The following is a 20,969-nucleotide window of genomic DNA, read 5'->3' as shown; positions in this document are numbered from 1 at the left end:
ACAAATTATTAATAACAGGTAAATGGCCATAATTTTAAGATTTTCTAACCTAGTGGTTTTCAGGTGAAATATATTAATTATTAATTCAGAGGATCCATTCACCACTGACACTCCACTGCTTCCCAATCCTTTCACGCATCTGAACTATCTCACTGTTAGTTTTGACCCATATTATAGTGGCCATATAAACTGTCCCAACAGAATTTCCCCAAATGAGAAAAGGTGAGCCATGGTGAAGACTCACTGAGATAAGTCAAAGTCAAATGCCAAGTGGCATCTCATTTTTTCTCCAGTAACAAATTCAATATTTCATCTTGAATACAATTTTCTCTCTTTTCCGACCCTATGAAAGGTAACACCAATAGCTAAATGAATCACTTACGGCAAGTAGGTGCTTACTTACCTAGCAAATTATGGCAGTAGGGCACCTGGCATAGGCCGTAACGTCACATAGGGCTTTTTCAACCCTATGGCTGACCCTGCCTTCTGTGCCTCCTAGTCTTGAGTATAATCCAAAGTCTTAAAAGGGAGATCAAGTCCAAAAGTTTCAACAATAAACAGTTTTGCTATAGACCTTAAATATCTGTGTGTGAGTTAGTTGGGATTATCCATTCTTCTCTCGTTGGTCTCCCCAGAGCTTCCTCTGTCCCCTTGAGTAGATGCCTCTCCTCTAGGCACTAACTACCTTGGAGATCCTTTCTTGATATTGGAGGAGTTTTTCTTAGCCTGCTGCTCATTCTGGAGCTTCATCAAAAGAACAACCAGTGTTGAATCAGGAAGTTGAATTCTCCCTTCCACTCCAGCCTCCAAATGACTACAAGCCAGTCATGCACTTTCTATGCTTCGGGATTCTCATAAAAAGTGAGGACAACAAGACATTTACTTCCTTTCTCAGATACGTTACAGAGGTGAATATAACATGTAGAAAATTTTGTGAAATAAAAATACTACATAAATGTCAACATGCTTTTGATGTATATATAATTTTCAGTCACGATTTTTCAGTTGAGCAAAATGCTTATTTATCATTGAGTCTTATTGCCATTTTTCAGCCAGTCATTTCTTACGTCTTAGAAAGAGAACATATATTTTAGTTAGAAAGAGAACATATTTTACAGGGTATGAAACAGGCCCAACTAAAGAATCTAGAGGCTGATTTGAGATCAGACAGCAATCAGTTCTCTGTTCAGCCACCACTGCACTTAATGCCTGTTAAAAATGATAGATCACAGACATACTTGAAAAACTGTATTAGCCACTAGGTTTTTTTTTTTTTTTTTCCAAGAGACTACACTGAATCATGGCTTGAACTGTAGGTTTTTTGGTGATTAATGGTGATTAATAATGTTGGCAGAACATTAACTGTGGTCAAAATAGTTTCCTACTTTAAAAAATTATTGACCATGAAACAAAGGATATGAAAGCTCCTCAGATGAAAGACACCATCTCATTTGAGCAAAAGAAAGCATAGATAGTAACCACACGTTTAAAATACCAACTAGTATGTTAGTAGTACGTTGGGTATGTAAAGACCCAAATCTCTATCGGAAGAAGGTTGAGAACACGGTTCCTATAGAATTTGGACTGGGTGGTGCCAGGTGGTGATGGTATTTCACTTATACTTCTAGCACACGTGTTGGTGTGCTTTCACCTATACATCTAGCGCACGTGGAAGCCCTTATTACACCTCCAGTCACACTACACACCCAGCTCCATCACCCTCTTGTTTGTGAGAACCTCTTTTCCTTGGGTTGTCTGGATTTTCACTTGCTGCCAATCGGGTTCTGATCATATTAAAACCCAGGACTTCCCCCTCTCCCACCACCACTCAGAAGCTCACTTTATTAGTGTCCTTGGTTTCCCTGGTAGCTCAGAGGTTAAAGCATCTGCCTGGAATGCAGGAGACCCGGGTTCAATCCCTGAGTCGGGAAGATCCCCTGGAGAAGGAAATGGCAATCCACTCCAGTACTCTTGCCTGGAGAATCCCATGGAGGGAGGAGCCTGGTAGGCTACAGTCGATGGGGTCGCAAAGAGTCGGACACGACTGAGAGACTTCACTTTGGTTCTATGGGAACTGGCCCGCTACTAAGGAGGAGACCAGTGCTGCTAAGTACTATGAGGAACACTGCCTCCCACATCCAGTTCTTTCTGAGAGCCTAGATCAATGGTTTCTGAGTTCATTTTTACAAAGGAGAAACAGCATTTCCTGAGATCAAGCCTATAACTCTCCCATGTAATTTTTTTGTTGTGTGTTTTGATTTCTTACCTCAATCATATCTACCCATTCTCGTACATTAAGAAAGCTTTTCTCACACGTAACATCATACAGCAGCAAAACACCATCTGCTCTTCTGAAGTAAGACTTGGCAATGCTTCTGAATCTGGAGAAAAGCATGAGGGTAACAGTTCTAATCAGTCAGTCAGTTTGGTGTTGCCTCATTCTTCATCTCTTTTATGCTCACTTTCCCCCAACCCCTCATCTTTAAAGCAAGCCTTGGGACTTCCCTGCTGGTCCAGTGGTTAAGAATCTGCTTTGCAATGTAGGTGGCACAGGTTCGATCCCTAGTCAGGGAACTAAGATCCCACATGCCTCAGAGTAACTAAGTCTAAGCAAAACTGCTAACCCCTTGTGCCACAACTAGAGTGTCGGTGTGCTGCAATGAAAGATCCTGCATGACAACTAAAACCCGATGCAGCAAATAAATACATAAATAAATATATTAAAAAGAAAAACCAAGCCCAATTGAGAAGAATCTACAGGCAACGTAATTCTGTGAAATGGTCATCCCAGAGGCCTAGAATGACCTAGTGAAAGGTAACAGGAGAAGAATCTGCGCTAGTGATATAGAAAAGTCAATCATTTCCTCCACCAAACAATCTCAAGAAAGTCTACAAAGCCCAGTGCATAGTCAGGACAAAGTTGAGAGCATAACTTCTAAAACTGTCAGCCCCAGAAACAAGCTACTGGAACCCAACACAGAGAAATATGGAAGGAGAGGCACATCCAAGAAAACTACTTTTTGGGTGGTGGGTAGGAAGTATTTACTGTGGGTGGCTGGAAGAAGACCCAACCATGTGGAACACCACAGGGTACACAGATGGGGTGTGGGGGGCTTCCCAAGGGAAGAGCACACCTCAATCTATATGTCCTAACTCAACCAAGTATAATATTTTGCAAGATCTTAAATAGGGCACGTTTTTTAAAATGCTGCTAGAAAATATGAGCTCTGTGTGGGCAGGTATTTGTGTGTGTCTGTTTACTGTTTACTGTTGAATCTGAATACTCTGAGTGGTGCTCTGTTACAGAGGCTGGCAGGTACCGCCAAACTTTTTTGCTGCACAACCAGATTCAGTCTGTTGCCAAAGAGATAAGATTAAGACCTATGCTTCACACTTCTGTCCATCAGCAATGAAAGACAGAGAGGGTGTCGCCATACGCAGCTCTACTGTTTAGTTTGCGTCTCTTCCCTTGAACAGAGGAGCTGCCAGGTCTTCTTCTCCATCTTCTCTGGTGCCCCAGCTCCCCAGCTGCTCACACTGTTGCCACTTTCAGGAGTGCTGCCTCACCGACATTCTCTCATTAGGAAAGGGCACTCTCTTTTCCCCAATGTGTCACCAGTTCAAAGGGAGTTTAGAGGGACTCACATGACTGATGATGGAAGAGTGAAGAAAGAAAGGATGTGGAAAAAAGCGAGCATTCTTAAAATTCTAACACTATATCAGAACTATATTATCATGAGCACAAAAGATACCGAACGTCCTACAAGGCTTGTCCGTGCAAACCCCAGCAGAATTCAAAGCTCTGGGGAAAGCACTTGCCTCTCCTGGCCAGCTGTATCCCACAGCTGCAGTACTGTCCGTTCTCCATCTACGATCAGCATTTTCATTTGAAAATCAACTCCTGAAAAAGAAGGTAAGACAACATGGAGAACATGATGTAAATAGTTCCATTGGATTTTACTTTTCAAGCCCTCTTTAGATGAGACAAAAGCCAGTAGGGTGAAGTTCAGTGAGAGAGAGGAAAGAACCTGGCTTTCAATGAGAGTGACCTTCACATAGTAATTATAAGCCAGACCACATGTGCATATCACAGGTTGGCTGGCTTGGGGAAGGATTTAATCTGTGGACAAAAGGAAAATCTATGTTCTGTGTTCACGTAATTAGATGGACTCGGTTTTATGTGTGTGCATGCCCACAAATATGCCTATGTATATATATATGTATTATATATACATATACATATATATGTATTATATATGCAGGTATATCCATGTGTGTATGCATATGTATATACGTACATGTATATGGTGTGTATATATGCCAGGTGCTCTAGCAACTGAACCAAATATTTTAGGCTTTTTATGACTCAAATTGAAGTGAACTTTCAGCTTTGTTATCTTGAAGGGTTTTAACAGTACCATAAATTTACAAAGACATCCATTGTGAAGAGGGTAACCAATCTGTTTTAGGGTTTCTGGTTATCAAAATAAGAGTTCTTTGCGACCCCATGGATGGTAGCCTACCAGTCTCCACTGTCCATGGGATTTTCCAGGCAAGAATACTGGAGTGGGCTGCCATTTCCTTCTCCAGGGCATCTTCCCAAGCCAGGGACTGAACTTGGGTCTCCTGCATTGCAGACAGACGCTTTACCATCTGAGCCACCAGGGAAGCCCAGATAAAGAATAGTAATATATGATAATTTGCATATCTTCAACTTCTTTTTACTATTAGACAAATGTGGAAATGAGGAGACTACTTTTCCTTGTTCTGAGAGGTATTATTCATGTGTTCCATTGTGAGGGAGGGGAGGGAACATACACTCGGCTCTAATTCTGACCATGATGACAAACTGGCCATCAGTAAGATCACTTCATCAACATCAAGTGACTCCTGATCAGAAAGGCTTTCCCTGGGCATCCTATGCCAAAGGTCACTTCTCCCAAACCTTGTTTTTAAAATGTGTTTCTCATCCGTTTCCCTCTTGGTGGGCTGGGATCTAGCTGGCTTTGTTTACTGTGTATCTGTGGTGCCTGTAGGGCTTCACTGGTGGCTCAGTCAGTGAAGAATCTGGCTGCAATGCAGGAGACAGGGGTTGGGAAGATCCCCTGGAGGAGGGCATGGCAACCCACTCCAGGATTCTCTTGCCTGGAGAATCCCCATGAACAGAGGAGCCTGGCAGCTGCAGTCCATGGAGTCTCAAAGAGTCGGATACAGTTGAGCGACTAAGCAGTGCCTATAACAGTACGTGGCTCACAGTAGGACTCCAGAAGTGCTTGCTGAATAAATGAATCCATCATCTCTGGCATTAAAATTGGTTTGGTTGATCTCACTGGGTAAGCAGATACCTTAGTCCCCTGTTAACGGATACCTCGGTCCCTTGTTAGTCTTCCTTTCCGAAATTTAGGCCTTGGCCAAAGCAGAGGACTACTCTATAGAGGACATGTGAGCACTGACACACATATGTACATATGTATTATACAGAGGGAAAAGAGAGAGATCTCTGGGTCTGTGAATATAGTACCTAAAGAAAATAGAATCAACCTAAGGAAGGTCATTTTCCCATTATCCTCTGAAAAAGAACCATACCCAGGGTAGCACTTGTGTTTCCTCGAAATTCATTCTTGCAAAGTCTCATGAGGAAACTTGACTTCCCCACTGCAGCGTCCCCGGCCAGCACAATCTTGTAAGCCTTCTGCGAGCTGCAAGATTTATGGCTTTCATCCACCATGTCTGTCTAGGGGAAGGAAGCCACAGTGGGTGACAAAGGCAGTGCCTGCTTTCTTCCTAGTAAGTTATATGACATGAACATGAAGAGTGTTCATGAAGAGAAGTGCCTCTGAAACCACGTACCTGTGGTGAAAGCGCAGAGATGGGCTTTCTTGAGGAGCTAATGATACTGCCTTCACTAGCAGATTCTGGGGGCTTCCAGTTCAGGACGGAAGCCACGCCTTCTGAGCCATATGTCTCTTCATCCCTTATATCAGGAACCTGTTTTTTTTTTTTTTTTAAGTCGGTCATTAAAAAACAAAGAAAGTCTTTCATTACACACGTACATTGTGAAATAAAAAGAAGAAAAATATGCTGCTGAATCAACAGTCAATGCTGTTAGGGAACAGAGCGGCCACAAAAGGAAATCTATTTTCCTTTTTCCCTAACTTGGTAGAGAAAAATGTTCTCCCAACTATGTTTCACATGTACAACCTTTAAAACACTGCCTCTGACAGATAAAAGCTCAAACAGGGTGGGATATGTATTTCTGTGGAAGAAAGGAGAGCAGGCCTAGGACTTGAAGCAGTGACTTCAGGGCTTACATCCGTGTCCGAAGCATCACCCCCAAAGCTCTCTTGCATGCCGTGCGACTTCTGGAATCCCCTCTGGTGCTTGTACTCCACCTCCGAGTCATACTCATTGGAATCTCGCAGGGTAGACAAGCCACTGTCGAAGCAGCTCTCGGGCAGGCTGTCAACATCACAATTCATCCTCTGCATGGGATCACAGAGGGCCAGCGAGTCACAGTCCTCATCCATGTAGGAACAGCGGGATGATCTGGTAATAAAGGAGAGGACTGCTATACCTGAGGGCCAGTGATTCTCAAGATGACACAGCAATGGAATCAGACAGAAATGGAATCAGACAGCAACGCAATCAAGACCAATATTTTTGTTCTTACCAAGAGCGTAATGTATTCCATGATTAAGCATCAGGGGAAATAAAAAACTCAAAGAAACAGTTCATTCTATGCAACAATTGATTACGATAAAGACATTTAAATCAAGTCAAACATTTAATAAAGGAAGTCACTTAAAAAAATCACCATCCTTATACAAAAAGAATCAGAATGTCCAGGATGTAAATGCAATCTTAAGTTGTGTTAACAAAAAACGTATACAGAACATGGGAACATTTTTATTCTAATGTGATCGGACCATATTCTGAACAGTGTGTTCATTTCCGGATAATATCTCTATTGTGACTTGAGACTTAAAACCCTCCAGTCTGAGAAATGATTCAGTGCACTTGGCTTAAGTTGTAATTGTTTCTTCTCTCCTCAAATACTTGGAAGAGTTAACACTAAGGGCCAACTGATAAACTTTTCCAGGAGTCACATCTCTAATCAACATGGTGAAAAATGACAGGCTGTTAGAAATGTATGACCCTGGAATGGTTTGCATATGAGATGAGTTTTCTGCCACTAAGTATTGACATGCCTGGAAAGACTCTGATGGGAGGGGTTTCCTAAGAAGGTGCACCATAGAAAAACTAGAAATCCTGACTTCTATGGATCTTTCTACTTGGGAAACTCCAATATTTTATAAATGTTCATTTTCTCATTTTATTTTGCTTTTCCATTTGATTCCCTTAAGTATCTAAATTTATATTGAAAGAAAACAAGAGTAACATCTTATTTAGCCCCTACTACACATCGGGAACCATACTAGCCACTAGATATGATATCATCAGAAAGAGGAAATGGGAAGGAAACAGAGATCTCCAGATATGAGAAATATTCTCAATGAATATTCTTAGACAAGAAAGGGTAATCTTTACAGAAATATATGCCATGTAAACCTGAGAAGTCAAAAATATTTTGGTATTATTAGCAAATGTTTAAAATTAACTAAAAAAAGGTAATTTAATCACCTAACTTTCTGTAAATATGTTGCTCAATTATAAAGTCTTTCTCCTGGGACAGGAATTTCTCACCATATCTCAATCTGCTTAGCTAAATGTGTGTACATTTTTTAAATTTGTGTCATCTTTTATGAAACTCTCCTTCTGACACTGATTTTAGGTCAAGCTGTAAGAAACCTAAAGAAACCGTTTCATTATAATATAATGAAATATATAAAAATCAGCTCCACGTTATGATCAGTCAGAACATTTTTTTTAACCTATTTGTATTTCTGATTAGGAATGACAGAGAAAAAAATCCTGATTGAAAAGACACCTTTATACAGAATCTAAATTAAAAATATAGGTATAGATCAGACTTTCTCCAGAGAAGGCAATGGCAACCCACTCCAGTACTTTTGCTTGGAAAATCCCATGGACGGAGGAGCCTGGTAGGCTGCAGTCTATGGGGTTGCTACGAGTCGGACACGACTGAGTGACTTCACTATCACTTTTCACTTTCATGCCTTGGAGAAGGAAATGGCAACCCACTCCAGTGTTCTTGCCTGGAGAATTGCAGGGAGCGGGGGGGCCTGGTGGGCTGCCGTCTAGGGGGTCACATTGAGTTGGACCCAACTGAAGTGACTTAGCAGCACAGGCAGACTTTCTCAAGCTCAACTTATATACATACCCTTTCAAAAGTAAACTAGTCTTTTTGCCTGAAGAATATTTTCATTACGATTAAATATGTAAAAATATAACACAAGTTATATATTTTAGAGTTCTTAGAAAAAACACAAAACTAAAACAAATATACAACTTAAAATCCAATAAGGACACAAAAGCAATAAATAAAAATAAATTTACAAGATGCTTTTGATTAAAACATTTTAATTGAAGTATAATTGATGTATACTATTATATAAATTATAGGCACAGAATATAGTGATTCACAATTTCTACAGGTTATATACTCCATTTATAGTTTTTATAACATATTGGTTATATCCCCTCTGTTGTACAATATATCCTTAAAGCTTTTTTATGCCTAATAGTTTGTACCTTTTACTACCCTACCCCTATATTGCTCCTTCCTCCTCTCCCCACTAGTAGTTATTAATTGGTTCTCTATATCTGTAAACCTGCTTCTTTTTTGTTATATTCACTAGCTTGTTGCATTTTTTTAGATTCCACATATAAGAGAAATCATACAGTATTTTTCTTTCTCTGTATGATTTATTTCAGTTAGCATAATGTCCTCCAAGTCTACCCATGTTGCTGCAAATGGCAAAAATTTCATTCCTTTTTTTAAATGCATGAGTTGTATTTCACTGTATATATACACACTACATCCTTTTAATCCATTCATCTGCTGATGGACACTTAGGTTGCTTACATATTGTGGCTATTGTAATGCTACTATGAACACTGGGCTGCATGTATCTTTTAGAATTTTTTTTTTTTCCCAGATACATACCCAGACGTGGAATTGCTGGGTCATATCATTTGTTATTTGTGTTCTTTTTGATGATACCCATTCTGACAGGTGTGAGGTGATATCTTATTGTGGTTTTGATTTGAATTTACCTGATAATTAGTGATGTTGAGCATCTTCTCATATGCCTATTGGCCACTAGCATCCTCTTTAGAAAAATGTCTATTCAGTTCTTCTGCCAATTTTTAAATTTGGTTGTTTGCTTTTTTGATGTTAAGTTGTATGAGTTGGATATTATGTATGTTGGATATTAACTCCTTATTGGTTATATGATTTCCAAATATTTTCTGCCATTGAGTGGGTTGTCTTTGATTTTCTGATAGTTTCCTTTGCTGTGTAATAGCTTGTAAGTTTAATTAGGTCCCATTTGTTTGTTTTTGCTTTTATTTCCTTTGTTTTAGGAGACAGATCCAAAAACGATTCTATGGTTTATATCAGAATGTTCTGCTTACATTTTCCTCTATGAGTTCTATGGTACCTGATCTTACACTGGTTTCAAATAGGAAAAGGAGTATGTCAAGGCTGTATATTGTCACCCTGCTTATTTAACTTATATGCAGAGTACATCATGAGAAACACTGGACTGGAAGAAACACAAACTGGATCAAGATTGCTGGGAGAAATATCAATAACCTCAGATATGCAGATGACACCACCCTTATGGTAGAAAGTGAAGAGGAACTAAAAAGCTTCTTGATGAAAGTAAAAGTGGAGAATGAAAAAGTTGGCTTAAAGCTCAACATTCAGAAAACGAAGATCATGGCATCTGGTCCCATCACTTCATGGGAAATAGATGGGGAAACAGTGGAAACAGTGTCAGACTTTATTTTTTTGGGCTCCAAAATCACTGCAGATGGTTGCAGCCATGAAATTAAAAGACGTTTACTCCTTGGAAGAAAAGTTATGACCAACCTAGATAGCATATTCAAAAGCAGAGACATTACTTTGACGACTAAGGTCCATCTAGTCAAGGCTATGGTTTTTCCTGTGGTCATGTGTGGATGTGAGAGTTGGACTGTGAAGAAGGCTGAGTGCCGAAGAATTGATGCTTTTGAATTGTGGTGTTGGAGAAGACTGTTGAGAGTCCCTTGGACTGCAAGGAGATCCAACCAGTCCATTCTGAAGGAGATCAGCCCTGGGATTTCTTTGGAAGGAATGATGTTAAATCTGAAACTCCAGTACTTTGGCCACCTCATGCGAAGAGTTGACTCATTGGAAAAAACTCTGATGCTGGGAGGGATTGGGGGCAGGAGAAGAAGGGGACGACAGAGGATGAGATGGCTGGATGGCATCACTGACTCGATGGACGTGAATCTGAGTGAACTCTGGGAGTTGGTGATGGACAGGGAAGCCTGGTGTGCTGCTATTCATGGGGTCGCAAAGAATTGGATATGACAGAGACTGAAGTGAACTGTACTAATCTTACACTTAGGTCTTTAATCCATTTTGAGTTTATTTTTGTATATAGTGTTAGAAAATGTTCTAATTTCATTCTTTTACATAAAGCTATCTGGTTTTCCCAGGACAGCTACTGAAGATACTGTGTTTTTTTCATTGTATATTCTTGCCTCCTTGTAATAGATTTATTGACTGTAAGTGCATGGATTTATTTTTGGATTCTCTATCTTATTCCACTGATCTATATATGTGTCTGTTTTGATGACTGTAGCTTTGCAGCATAGTCTGAAGTCTGTGAGTATGAGTCCTCCAGCTCTGATATTCTTTTTCAAGATGATGTTGGCTATTCAGGGTGCCCTGTCTTTCCACACAAATTTTGAAACTATTTTTTCTAGTTCTGTGAAAAGTGCCTTTGGTATTTTGTTAAGGATTACACTGTTAGGGATTGCACTGGCTGTAGATTGCACTGGTCATTTTAACAAAATTCATTCTTCCAATCCAAGAACACAGTATATGTTTCCATCTACTTGTGTCATCCTCAGTTTCCTTCATTGGTGTCTTATAGCAGTAGTCCCCAGCCTTTTGGTATCAGGGACTGGTTTCATTGGAAGGGAATTTTTTCATGGACCAGGGTGGGAGATATGGTTTAAGGATGATTCAAGCACATTACATTTATTGTGCACTTTATTTCTATTTTGTGGCAACCGCAGGATATTTTGCCTTGACTTTAGGGTCAGGGTTCACACTCCTATGAGAATCTAATGCCGCTGCTGATCTGATAGGAGGCAGAGCTCAGGCAGTAATGTGAGCGATGGGGAGTGGCTATACAGATTAAGCTTCACTTGCTCCCCTGCCACTCACCTCCTTTTGTGCAGCCAGGTTCCTAACAGGCTACAGACTGGGGTTGGGGATCCCTGTCTTATAGTTTTCCTAGACAAGTCTTTTACTTCCTTATGTAGGTTTATTCCTAGGTATTCTTATTCTTTTTGATGAGATGATAAATGAAAATATCTCAATTTCTGATAGTTCATTGTTAGTGTATAAAAATGCAACAGATTTCTATTAAATTGATACAAAATTAATACATAAATTACAAATATACAAATTTGTATATAATATTATAATATTACAAATTTGAAATATATAATTTACATTAATTAAATTAATATACAAATTAATTTTGTATCCTGGAATTTTACCAAATTCATTGATGAACCTAACAGTTTTCTGGTAGCATCTTCAGGATTTTCTATATATAGTTTCATGTCATCTGCAAACAGTGAATTTCACTTCTTCCTTTTCAATTTGAATTTGTTTTGTTTCTTTCTCTTCTCCGAGTGCTATGGATAGGACTTCCAAAATCATGCTGAATAAAAGTGGCAAGAGGGGGCATCCTTGCCTTGTTCCTGATTTTAGAGGAATGCTTTCAATTTTTCATGTTGAGTATGGTATTAGCTGTGGGTCCATCATACATGGCCTTTATTATTTTGAGGTGTGTTTCCTCTATGCCCACTTTTTGGAAAGTTTTTCAAATCATAAATGGCTGCTGAATTTTGTCAGAGGCTTTTTCTTTATCTATTGAGATGACTATATCATTTTCATTCTTCAACGTGTTAATGTGGTATATCACATTGAAACAGGAAAATCCTTGCATCCCTAGGATGAATCCACTTGATCATGATGTATGACCATGATGCATTGTTGGATTTGATTTACTAATATTTTGTTGAGGATTTTTTTGCATCTATGTTTATCAGTGATGCTGCTGCTATTGCTACTAAGTCACTTCAGTCATGTCCGACTCTGTGTGACCCCGTAAACAGCAGCCCACCAGGCTCCCCTGTCCCTGGGATTCTCCAGGCAAGAACACCAGAGTGGGTTGCCATTTCCTTCTCCAATGCATGAAAGTGAAAAGTGAAAGTGAAGTCACTCAGTCGTGTCCGATTATCAGTGATATTAGCCTATAATTTTCTTTTTTAGTGATACCTTTGTCTGGTTTTGGTATCAGGGTGATGGGGGTCTCAGAGGATGAGTTTGGAAGTATTCCCTCCTCTGCAATTTTTTGGACTAATTTAAGAAAGATAATTGCTAATTCTTCACTAAATGTTTGGCAGAATTCACCTCTGAAGCTATCTGGTTCTGGACTTTTGGATGGAATGTTCTCTCTATATCAATTAAGTCCATCTGGTCTAATGTCATTTAAGGCCTATGTTTCCCTATTGATTTTCTATCGGATCATCTGTCCATTGATGAAAGTTAAAGTCCCCCCCACTACTATTGTGTTACTGTTGATTTTTCCTTTTTTGTCCATTAATTTTTGCTTATATATTTAGGTGCTTCTATGTTGGGTTTAGATATATTTACAATTGTTATATCTTCTTGGATTCATCCCTTGATCATTATGTAGTATCCTTTTTTGTTTTATAACAGTCTTTATTTTAGTCTGTTTTGTTTGATATAAGTACTGCTATTCCAGATTTCTTTGGATTTTCCTATGTATGGAAGTCCTTTTCCCATCCCTTCACATTCAATCTGTGTGTGTCTCTAGATCTGAAGTGAGTCTCTTGTAGGCTACACATATATAGGTCTTGTTTTTATATCCATTCAGTCACTCTATGTCTTTTGGTTGAAGTATTTAGTCCATTTACATTGTTGACGGGGTGATTTTAGCAGAAACTAATGTCTGTGGCTGGGGATTTGTTATATAAGTGAACGTTGAAATGTCTCTTGTCAGTAATGTTTGGGTAACAAAAGACATATAAATATGTCTCTGGTCAATAATGTATTAAAGTAATTATCAATGTGAAGAATCTTCCTGCCAAGCAGGAGACACAGGTTCAATTCCTGGGTCAGAAAGATCCCCTGGAGAAGGAAATGGCAAGCCATTCCAGTATTCTTGCCTCAGAAATCCCATGGATGATGGAGCCTGGCAGGGTACAGAGCATGGGGTTGCAAAAAAGCTGGACATGACTTAGTAACTAAACAAAAACAATCTTATTGTCATTTAAAATATTATTTTGGTCTTGTTTTGCAGGTATTTTTTCCCTTTCTTCTTCTCTTGTTCTTTTCTCTTGTGATCTGATGACTAATAAGTTTTACATTAGCGTCGAAAAGAAAACAAAATATTAACTTCCTATATCAAACTGTAACTACCCCCTAAAGGAACATCAGTCTGGATCATGGTGGCCCTCTAGTGACTGTTCAAGGTTATGAGCACAGAAGTGCTACATTCCTGTCACTTTGAGGCAATGGGATGTGATGACTTTGTCCCTTAGTCATATTGCTGAGAAGCTCTTTGTTTAGTACTACCAGCCTTATTCATGGTGTCCACTATTTCCAAAAATGAATTATGGTGAAATTTCTGAAATAATTTTCAGTAATCTAGCTTTTCCCTTATTTGCTTAGAACTGACCTTAAGCATCAGTAAAGAAAAATAGCATCACACCCATATATTTTAAAAAGTAATATCTACTACTCAAAAACAGAAAAGCCAGATGCCTAGAGATACCATTAAAATTTTTTATTTCACAAATCAGTGAAAAATTCTGATATTTGGATAAAGTTTTATTAAAAGTGATCACCAATAACCTTGAAAATAGACCTTTTGGAAAAGCTATCTGGCCATTTTGCTGTTGCCAAGATATTAAGCGCATTATTCTTTAGCCCAAAAGTTCTCAAATGAAAAGGGAAGGAACACAAAATATGAAAGTGGCATCAGAAATGGAAGGCTAGAGATCTACAGTTTATGCACTCACTTCTACCATCAAACTTTGATACACTACAAAATGAGCCTTCTAAGTAGCAACACTGGACACGTATGGTAAATCTCCTACATATGAACCTTCAAGTTGTGAACTTTCAAAGATGTGAACATGCATTTCATCAATGTCAGGCATGAGTGAAATTGCCCTCCATCTCCTATTGCTGACAATCCTTCAGCTCTACCATCTCCCACCTCCTCTCCTATCTCCATTCAGTAACTCTTCTTACCCGTTCACTCACTGCCAGCCCCTGTATGCCAGCTGCTGTACTTACTACTGTACTTTCCAAGGTACTGGACTGTGAGACTAAAAATGTTTGCTTTATTTTTTGAGTTTGCTTTTTACGTATTATTTATGTGAAAATATTATAAACCTATTACAATATAGTATTACAGAGCAGGTTGTATTAGTTGGGTACCTAGGCAAACTTTGTCAGACTTATGAACTCTGTGAATGTGCTCTTAGAATGGAACTCATTTGTATATAGGAGATTTATTGTATATGTACACACATGTATACACAAATATAATCTTTCAGTTTTCATTGCTAGATCTCAAGTTATAGCAGGGCTAATATTTCACTTCATTTGATTAAAAACAGAGCTAAATTCTCACTTCTGGAAAGCCTCTGTGACTCCTTTAGTACATTAACTCATAAACATCTACTCTCTACATTTCTGTTTGTTTCGAAAGTTTCCCTTTCCTTAAACATAGCTTGCATAATACATACTGAGCTGCTAAACATTTACAGACTGTTCCAAGAATCTTAACATCATACACTACAACATCACGTATGGTAGTTCCACTGGCTTCCCTGAAACACCTCTTACAAAGGGCACTTCTAAGAAATAAGACATAATAGGGATGAAGTAAGGGTGAGCATACATAAAACCAAGTCATAATAACATCTTACAGAAATCACTTTGCCCTCTCTGAAACATTTTAAAATACTTTAATCTTTACGTGTTTCATGTTTCAGAAATTTACAGAGAGTAGAAAATATAAATTAGTGCCCCAAATATATTCTTTTCATTCACCTCTAAGGAAATGTACTTTCCTTTTAACTTTGATCCAGAATTCAAACAAAAAGTTAAAAAGGTGTTAACATACCTGTCATAGCCCAGAGGTTGAGGAGAATGAAGATTAAATTTAGGACTGCTTCTAGAAATTGTATTCCCTGGTGAGATATTATTTATGCGCTGTAATACATAAAATACAGAAGTAATATTTTGTCATTCCATTTAACATTTTATATACATTTTAAAAACCTGCAGTACACTAATTTAGTAATGTAATTGAGAGTTTGGTATCCTACATGAGAAAATGTATGCACAGATAGCAAGGGAAAAAGTGCAACAAACGCCCAAAGGACTCTGTCTCTTCATTATGTCTGAAGTCCAAATCCTGCCATATAGGCCCTCAAGGGGCATCCTGGCTCCCAGATTTACCAGGACCCTGCAATACCAGCTTTGGATTAGTCTCTTCTCAAATCATCATTTGACTTAGTGACTGACTCATCCACACCCAAAGCTGTGGCACTGGAACCCCAACCTTGAAGCTGCCCTCCAAAAGTCAGGGAAGAGGCTTTCTGGCTTTCTGGTTTGGAAAAGGTCCTCAAAATTCTAAATGGGCCTTAGCTTGTTTCTGTAGGAGGGTTTAAAAGCCCGAAGTCTCCACTCTGGTATCTCATAATCACAAAGAACAACCAAAGAGTCTACATAAACTCCTCGGCCAGAAGCACTCTCTCTCTTCTCTCTACAGGGAAATAGTTATTTCTACCTCCATGAGACATCTTACTTTTTATATTAGTGGTATCTGTGCACATCTTAATTCCCTGCATGTGTGCAAAGTTGCTTCAGTCGTGTCCGACTCTAGGCAAGAATACTGGAGTGGGTTGCCATTTCCTCCTCCATGGGATCTTCCTGACTCAGTGATCGAACCCATGTCTCTTATGTCTCCTGCATTGGTAGGAGGGTTCTTTACACTAACACTACCTGGGAAGCCCCCTTAAGTCCTTACCACACTAGAAACTTTTCCAGGATCCAGGCCACACCTTTTATATCTTTCTCTGGTTTTCTGGAACATTGGACAAAGCGCTGGCAAATATCTACACATTATTCAGAGGATTGGCATATTTTTTAACTTGGGAAAATGTTGCCTCCTTTTATTATATGAAATTGTTTTCTCATTCTTATAAGTTCTAAGAAAATACACGGTTTTTTAATCAAAATACTCTACCACAAGAAAGAAGAAAATGCGTTATAAAATTCTGTGGCATACCAAGGATCTGCTGAACTTGCTGTAGCTGTTTTCAAGGGCACTCCTTAGGCCGTCGTTACTGTCATGCAGTTTCCTGTTAGCTGTTCTATAGAGTAAATACATACAATACATAAGCAGATAAGGAAAGTATTAGTGGGATCAATGTCACCACTTTCTTTTCAGGCTGTGATGTTCAGAGCATGGACCTATTACCTCTTGTAACTTTCTACCACTTCCCTTCAAATCTAAACTGAGATGTTAACTCATTACTAGAAGTGCAACTTAACAATGTGTCAACTCTCTTTAAAGGTCTCCAGGCATTTTAGGAGTGAGTCAGTCATGCTGTGGAAACTGCTTCTCCTTCAGGGAGCTCCACTGTTAAAGACAGGTTTGGTGCAGGCCTTTCTGTTCCCTAAAGGCCTAAAGCCAGCCTGCCCCACTTTCTCTCCCCTCCATGCTGGGGGATAGATCTGCTGTGTTCTATCACACTTCTTTCTCCTGGCTCCTCCTACTTGTGGCCTGGTTCTGTACTGCCAGGCACGTTATATACCAGTTAAAAACTCCAATGTTACAGCTATATGCAAAAAAATGAAATTAGAACACCTCCTAACACCATACACAAAGAGAAACTTGAAATGGATTAAAGACCTAAATGTAAGACCAGAAACTATAAAACTCTTAGAGGAAAACATAGGCAGAACGCTATATGACATAAATCAAAGCAAGATCCTCTGTGACCCACTTCCTAGAATAATGGAAATAAAACAAAAGTAAGTAAGTGGGACATAATTAAACTTAAAAGCTTTTGCACAGCAAAGGAAACTATAAATAAGGTGAAAAGACAACCCTCAGAATGGGAGAAAATTCCCTTTTTCTCCCAAAGGAAACAACTGACAAAGGATTAATTTCCAAAATATATAAGCAGCTCATACAACTCAATACCAGAAAAACAAACAACCCAATCAAAAAGTGGGAAAAAGACCTAAACAGACATTTCTCCAAAAAAAAAAAAAAAAAAAACACATACAGATGGCTAACAAACACATGAAAAGATGCTCAATACTGCTCATTTTTTGAGAAATGCAAATCAAAACTACAATGAGATATCATCTCACACTGGTCAGAATGGCCATCATCAAAAAGTCTACAAACAATAAATGCAGGAGAGGGTGAGGAAAAAAAGGGAACCCTCTTGCACTGTTGGTGGGAATGTAAATTGATAAAGCCACTATGAAAGATGGTATGGTGATTTCTTGAAAAAACTAGGAATAAAACCACCATAAGACCCAGCAGGCCCACTCCTAGGTATATACCCTGAGGAAACCAAAACTGAAAAAGACACATGGATCCCATTGTTCATTGTAGCACTATTTACAATAGCTAGAACATAGAAGCAACCTAGATGTCCATCAGCAGATGAAATTTTAGTACATATACACAGTGGAATATTATTCAGCAATAAAAAAGAACACATTTGAACAGTTCTAATGAGGTGGATGAACCTAGACCCTATTATACAGTGTGAAGTAAGTCAGAAAGAGAAAGCTAAATATTGTATACTAATGCATATTTGTGGAATCTAGAAAGGTGGTACTGGAGAATTTATCTACAGGGCAGCAATGGAGAAAGACATAGAGAACAGACTTATGGACATGGGGAGAGGGCAGGAGAGAGTAACATGGAAACTTACATTACTATATGCAAAACAGATAGCCAATGGGAATTTGCTGTATGTCTCAGGGAACTCAAACAGGGTTCTGTAGCAACCTAGAGGGGTGGGATGGGGAGGGAGGTAGGAGGGAGGTTCAAGAGGAAAGGGACATATGTATACCTTATGGCTGATTCATGTTGAGGTTAGACAGAAAACAACAAAATTCTGTAAAGCAATTATCCTTCAATTAGAAAATAAATTAGTTAAAAAAAGCTCCAATATTGACTCAGGGTTCAAACCCCAACTCAGGCACTTACTTTCCATATATCTTATAGAAGCCATTTAAACAGCCAGAGCCTCAGCAACCTCTAAAATCAAATAGTCTCTGCCTTAGAGACCAGCTACTCTTTCCCTGCTTCAGGTTTATTCATCCTTCAGAACTCAATTCAATTGTTTCTTCCTCTAAAAACACTTTCTGGACCTTCCTGGATAGGAGAATGCCCTTATGAGAAACATGGTTCCCCGTGGCCCCCCTCTCTCCTTTGGCATATTATATTTAGAAGTACTGATCAGGTTCCATCTTCTTCCCCTAGATTAGCCCATAAGGAGAGAGGCTAAGTGCCTCTCTGAGTGTCATCTCCTGGCATACCTGAACCATAAAAGGTGCTAAATGAAAACCTGCTGAATAAATGAACAGATGAATTAACAGGATTTTTACAACATATCAACTCTATCAGTGCCACAGGTGAAGCTTAATAAGCATTTGTAATGGTGAAAAAATCATCAAGCCTGACCTGACATTATCTGGGGGAAGTGAAACGAGAAGAAAATATTGCCTGGGAGAAAAGAGAGAAAGGGTGTCAGGGAAGAGGGAAGTGTTGTCAGTGAGGTCCTCAGAGAATGGAATCTGCAGCTTAGTTGCAGAGCTGACAGAGCAGGTGCAATATTTCCAAGAGATTTGAAAAAAAGAAAAATATACTGCTAACCAGGCACAATAAACTGAGTGAGAATGATCATGTATGCCTAGTGATGTGACATGCACTATGTGGGATGCCTGAAACCCCTCAGTGTGCCAAGCTGCACAGAAAGCTGATGAGTTCAGGGCTGTTGTTCTTTACAGTATAATAAATGTATTATAAAGATACAATGGACATACCAACCTGATTTAAGAGGACTTTAGAGAATTATAATCTTGTTCCTAAATTGGAGGAGTTTATGTAGGATTAGCAGCATCAGAAAGCTAAACTAATGTGCTAAAGTCACCATATCAAGAAGGAACATGTGTGGGTCTCCGAACCCAGCCTCTGATATATGGCAACTCGTGTTATATGTGGCACGTGTTTTACTAACAAAATATAAGTTAAATATAAGTGTGATGAGAAATATGAGAACTTACTGGAGTATTTCAATTTGCCTCTCAAGACTATTTCGATCTTCTGTGTATTCTCGGATTATTTCCAGATCCCTGTAAAATTACATTTTATGTTTGAATGAGCATTAGGTGTTCAGTCCTGCCTTACCTATACCTACTCTCCCAGACTCCTTTCCACCTCTTCCAAAGTCCTGTGTCCTTGACCATGGTTTCTGTCTCTCCATGCTCCTGCTCAGATTCTCTCAGCCCATTAGCAGCCTCTTCTCCCTGTGAGCCACAAGCATACCCACACCTCTGCTTCCTCCTGCAAGGCTCTGCTTCCTCCTGCAAGGCTCTGCTTCCTCCTGCAAGGCTCTGCTTCCTCCATTCCCCCCTGCAGCATCCACAGCTCCTCCACCCCAGCCCACTGCCCTGGCTCCATTCCTTACTGGGACTGAACCCCTGGCCTTCTACTAAGCCTGTTCTCCATAGGCGCTCACATTACCCATTCAGCCCAACCCACTCTCTCACCTCTGCTTATTCTGCTTTTTCCAAGCCTTACTGCTACTGCTGCTAAGTTACTTCAATCGTGTCCGACTCTGTGCGACCCCAGAGACGGCAGCCTACCAGGCTCCTCTGTCCCTGGGATTCTCCAGGCAGGAACACTGGAGTGGGTTGCCATTTCCTTCTCCAATGCATGAGAGTGAAAAGTAAAAGTGAAGTTGCTCAGTTGTGTCCAACTCTTCGTGACCTCATGGACTGCAGTGCACTGCTCCTTCGTCCATGGGATTTTCTAGGTAAGAGTACTGGAGTGGGGTACCATCAAGCCTTATGCAACCCCAGTCCCAGCTATATTAATATTCCTTTCTCATCTCTGTGCTCCCAGCCCTGCTGGCCCTCCCCTCCCCACCCTAAGCCACAGAGAGATCCACAGAACCAGGCTTTCTCTGTTCACTATAAACTCATGCTCAACAAGTCCTCTGTTGCTTTATTATGAAGCGGTCCTGGCCGTCTCCTTAAAATGTCCATTCAGAACATCAGCCACTTCCCTCTAGCCCCTATCCCACCCCAGCCCCATTTCTAAGCCGACAACCCCCATCACTATCTTCCCCAGACCCTCAGGCTGTCAAATTTTGTCCATAATAACTAACTTGCCCATTTGTACTCTTGAGGCTACAAGTTTCCCAACTGTCTCTAGGAATTTAAGTTCCTTAGCCAAAGATTCTGAGACCTTACATTACAGCCTTAAACTAGTTTTAAAACTTTTTAATTTTTTAAAACTTTTGCCTTTCCATTCAAAATATCTTTTCTGTCCACCTGCCTGACCACTGTTCCCCAAACTAATCCTATCCCTCCTTATGTCCTTGCCTCTGCTTTGGATTTTGCCATACATGGAATGTCTCTGAGACTCTCTTTCCATCTGTAAAATGGGGATAAGGAAAGT

The 20,969-nt window shown here is 39.6% G+C and overlaps 1 protein-coding gene across 2 annotated transcripts in view; it reads right to left on the bottom strand.

The window, feature by feature from the left end:
• Positions 1–20,969, bottom strand: part of RASEF (RAS and EF-hand domain containing) — an 85,710-nt gene that overhangs the window by 14,830 nt on the left and 49,911 nt on the right. The window contains exons 7-14 of one of the 2 annotated variants that reach the window (XM_004004118.6): positions 19,571–19,639; positions 16,545–16,629; positions 15,375–15,463; positions 6,312–6,546; positions 5,851–5,988; positions 5,587–5,734; positions 3,820–3,901; positions 2,267–2,381 (exon numbers count right to left, since the gene is read on the bottom strand). In XM_004004118.6, the coding sequence (XP_004004167.2) occupies positions 2,267–2,381; positions 3,820–3,901; positions 5,587–5,734; positions 5,851–5,988; positions 6,312–6,546; positions 15,375–15,463; positions 16,545–16,629; positions 19,571–19,639 (961 nt within the window). The remainder of the gene's footprint in view (positions 1–2,266; positions 2,382–3,819; positions 3,902–5,586; positions 5,735–5,850; positions 5,989–6,311; positions 6,547–15,374; positions 15,464–16,544; positions 16,630–19,570; positions 19,640–20,969) is intronic. The other variant, XM_042244845.2, reaches the window with a different exon arrangement.

Source organism: Ovis aries, chromosome 2 (assembly GCF_016772045.2).
Source record: "Ovis aries strain OAR_USU_Benz2616 breed Rambouillet chromosome 2, ARS-UI_Ramb_v3.0, whole genome shotgun sequence".
NCBI lineage: Eukaryota > Metazoa > Chordata > Mammalia > Artiodactyla > Bovidae > Ovis > Ovis aries.
This window is presented reverse-complemented; position numbering and strand designations above follow the sequence as displayed.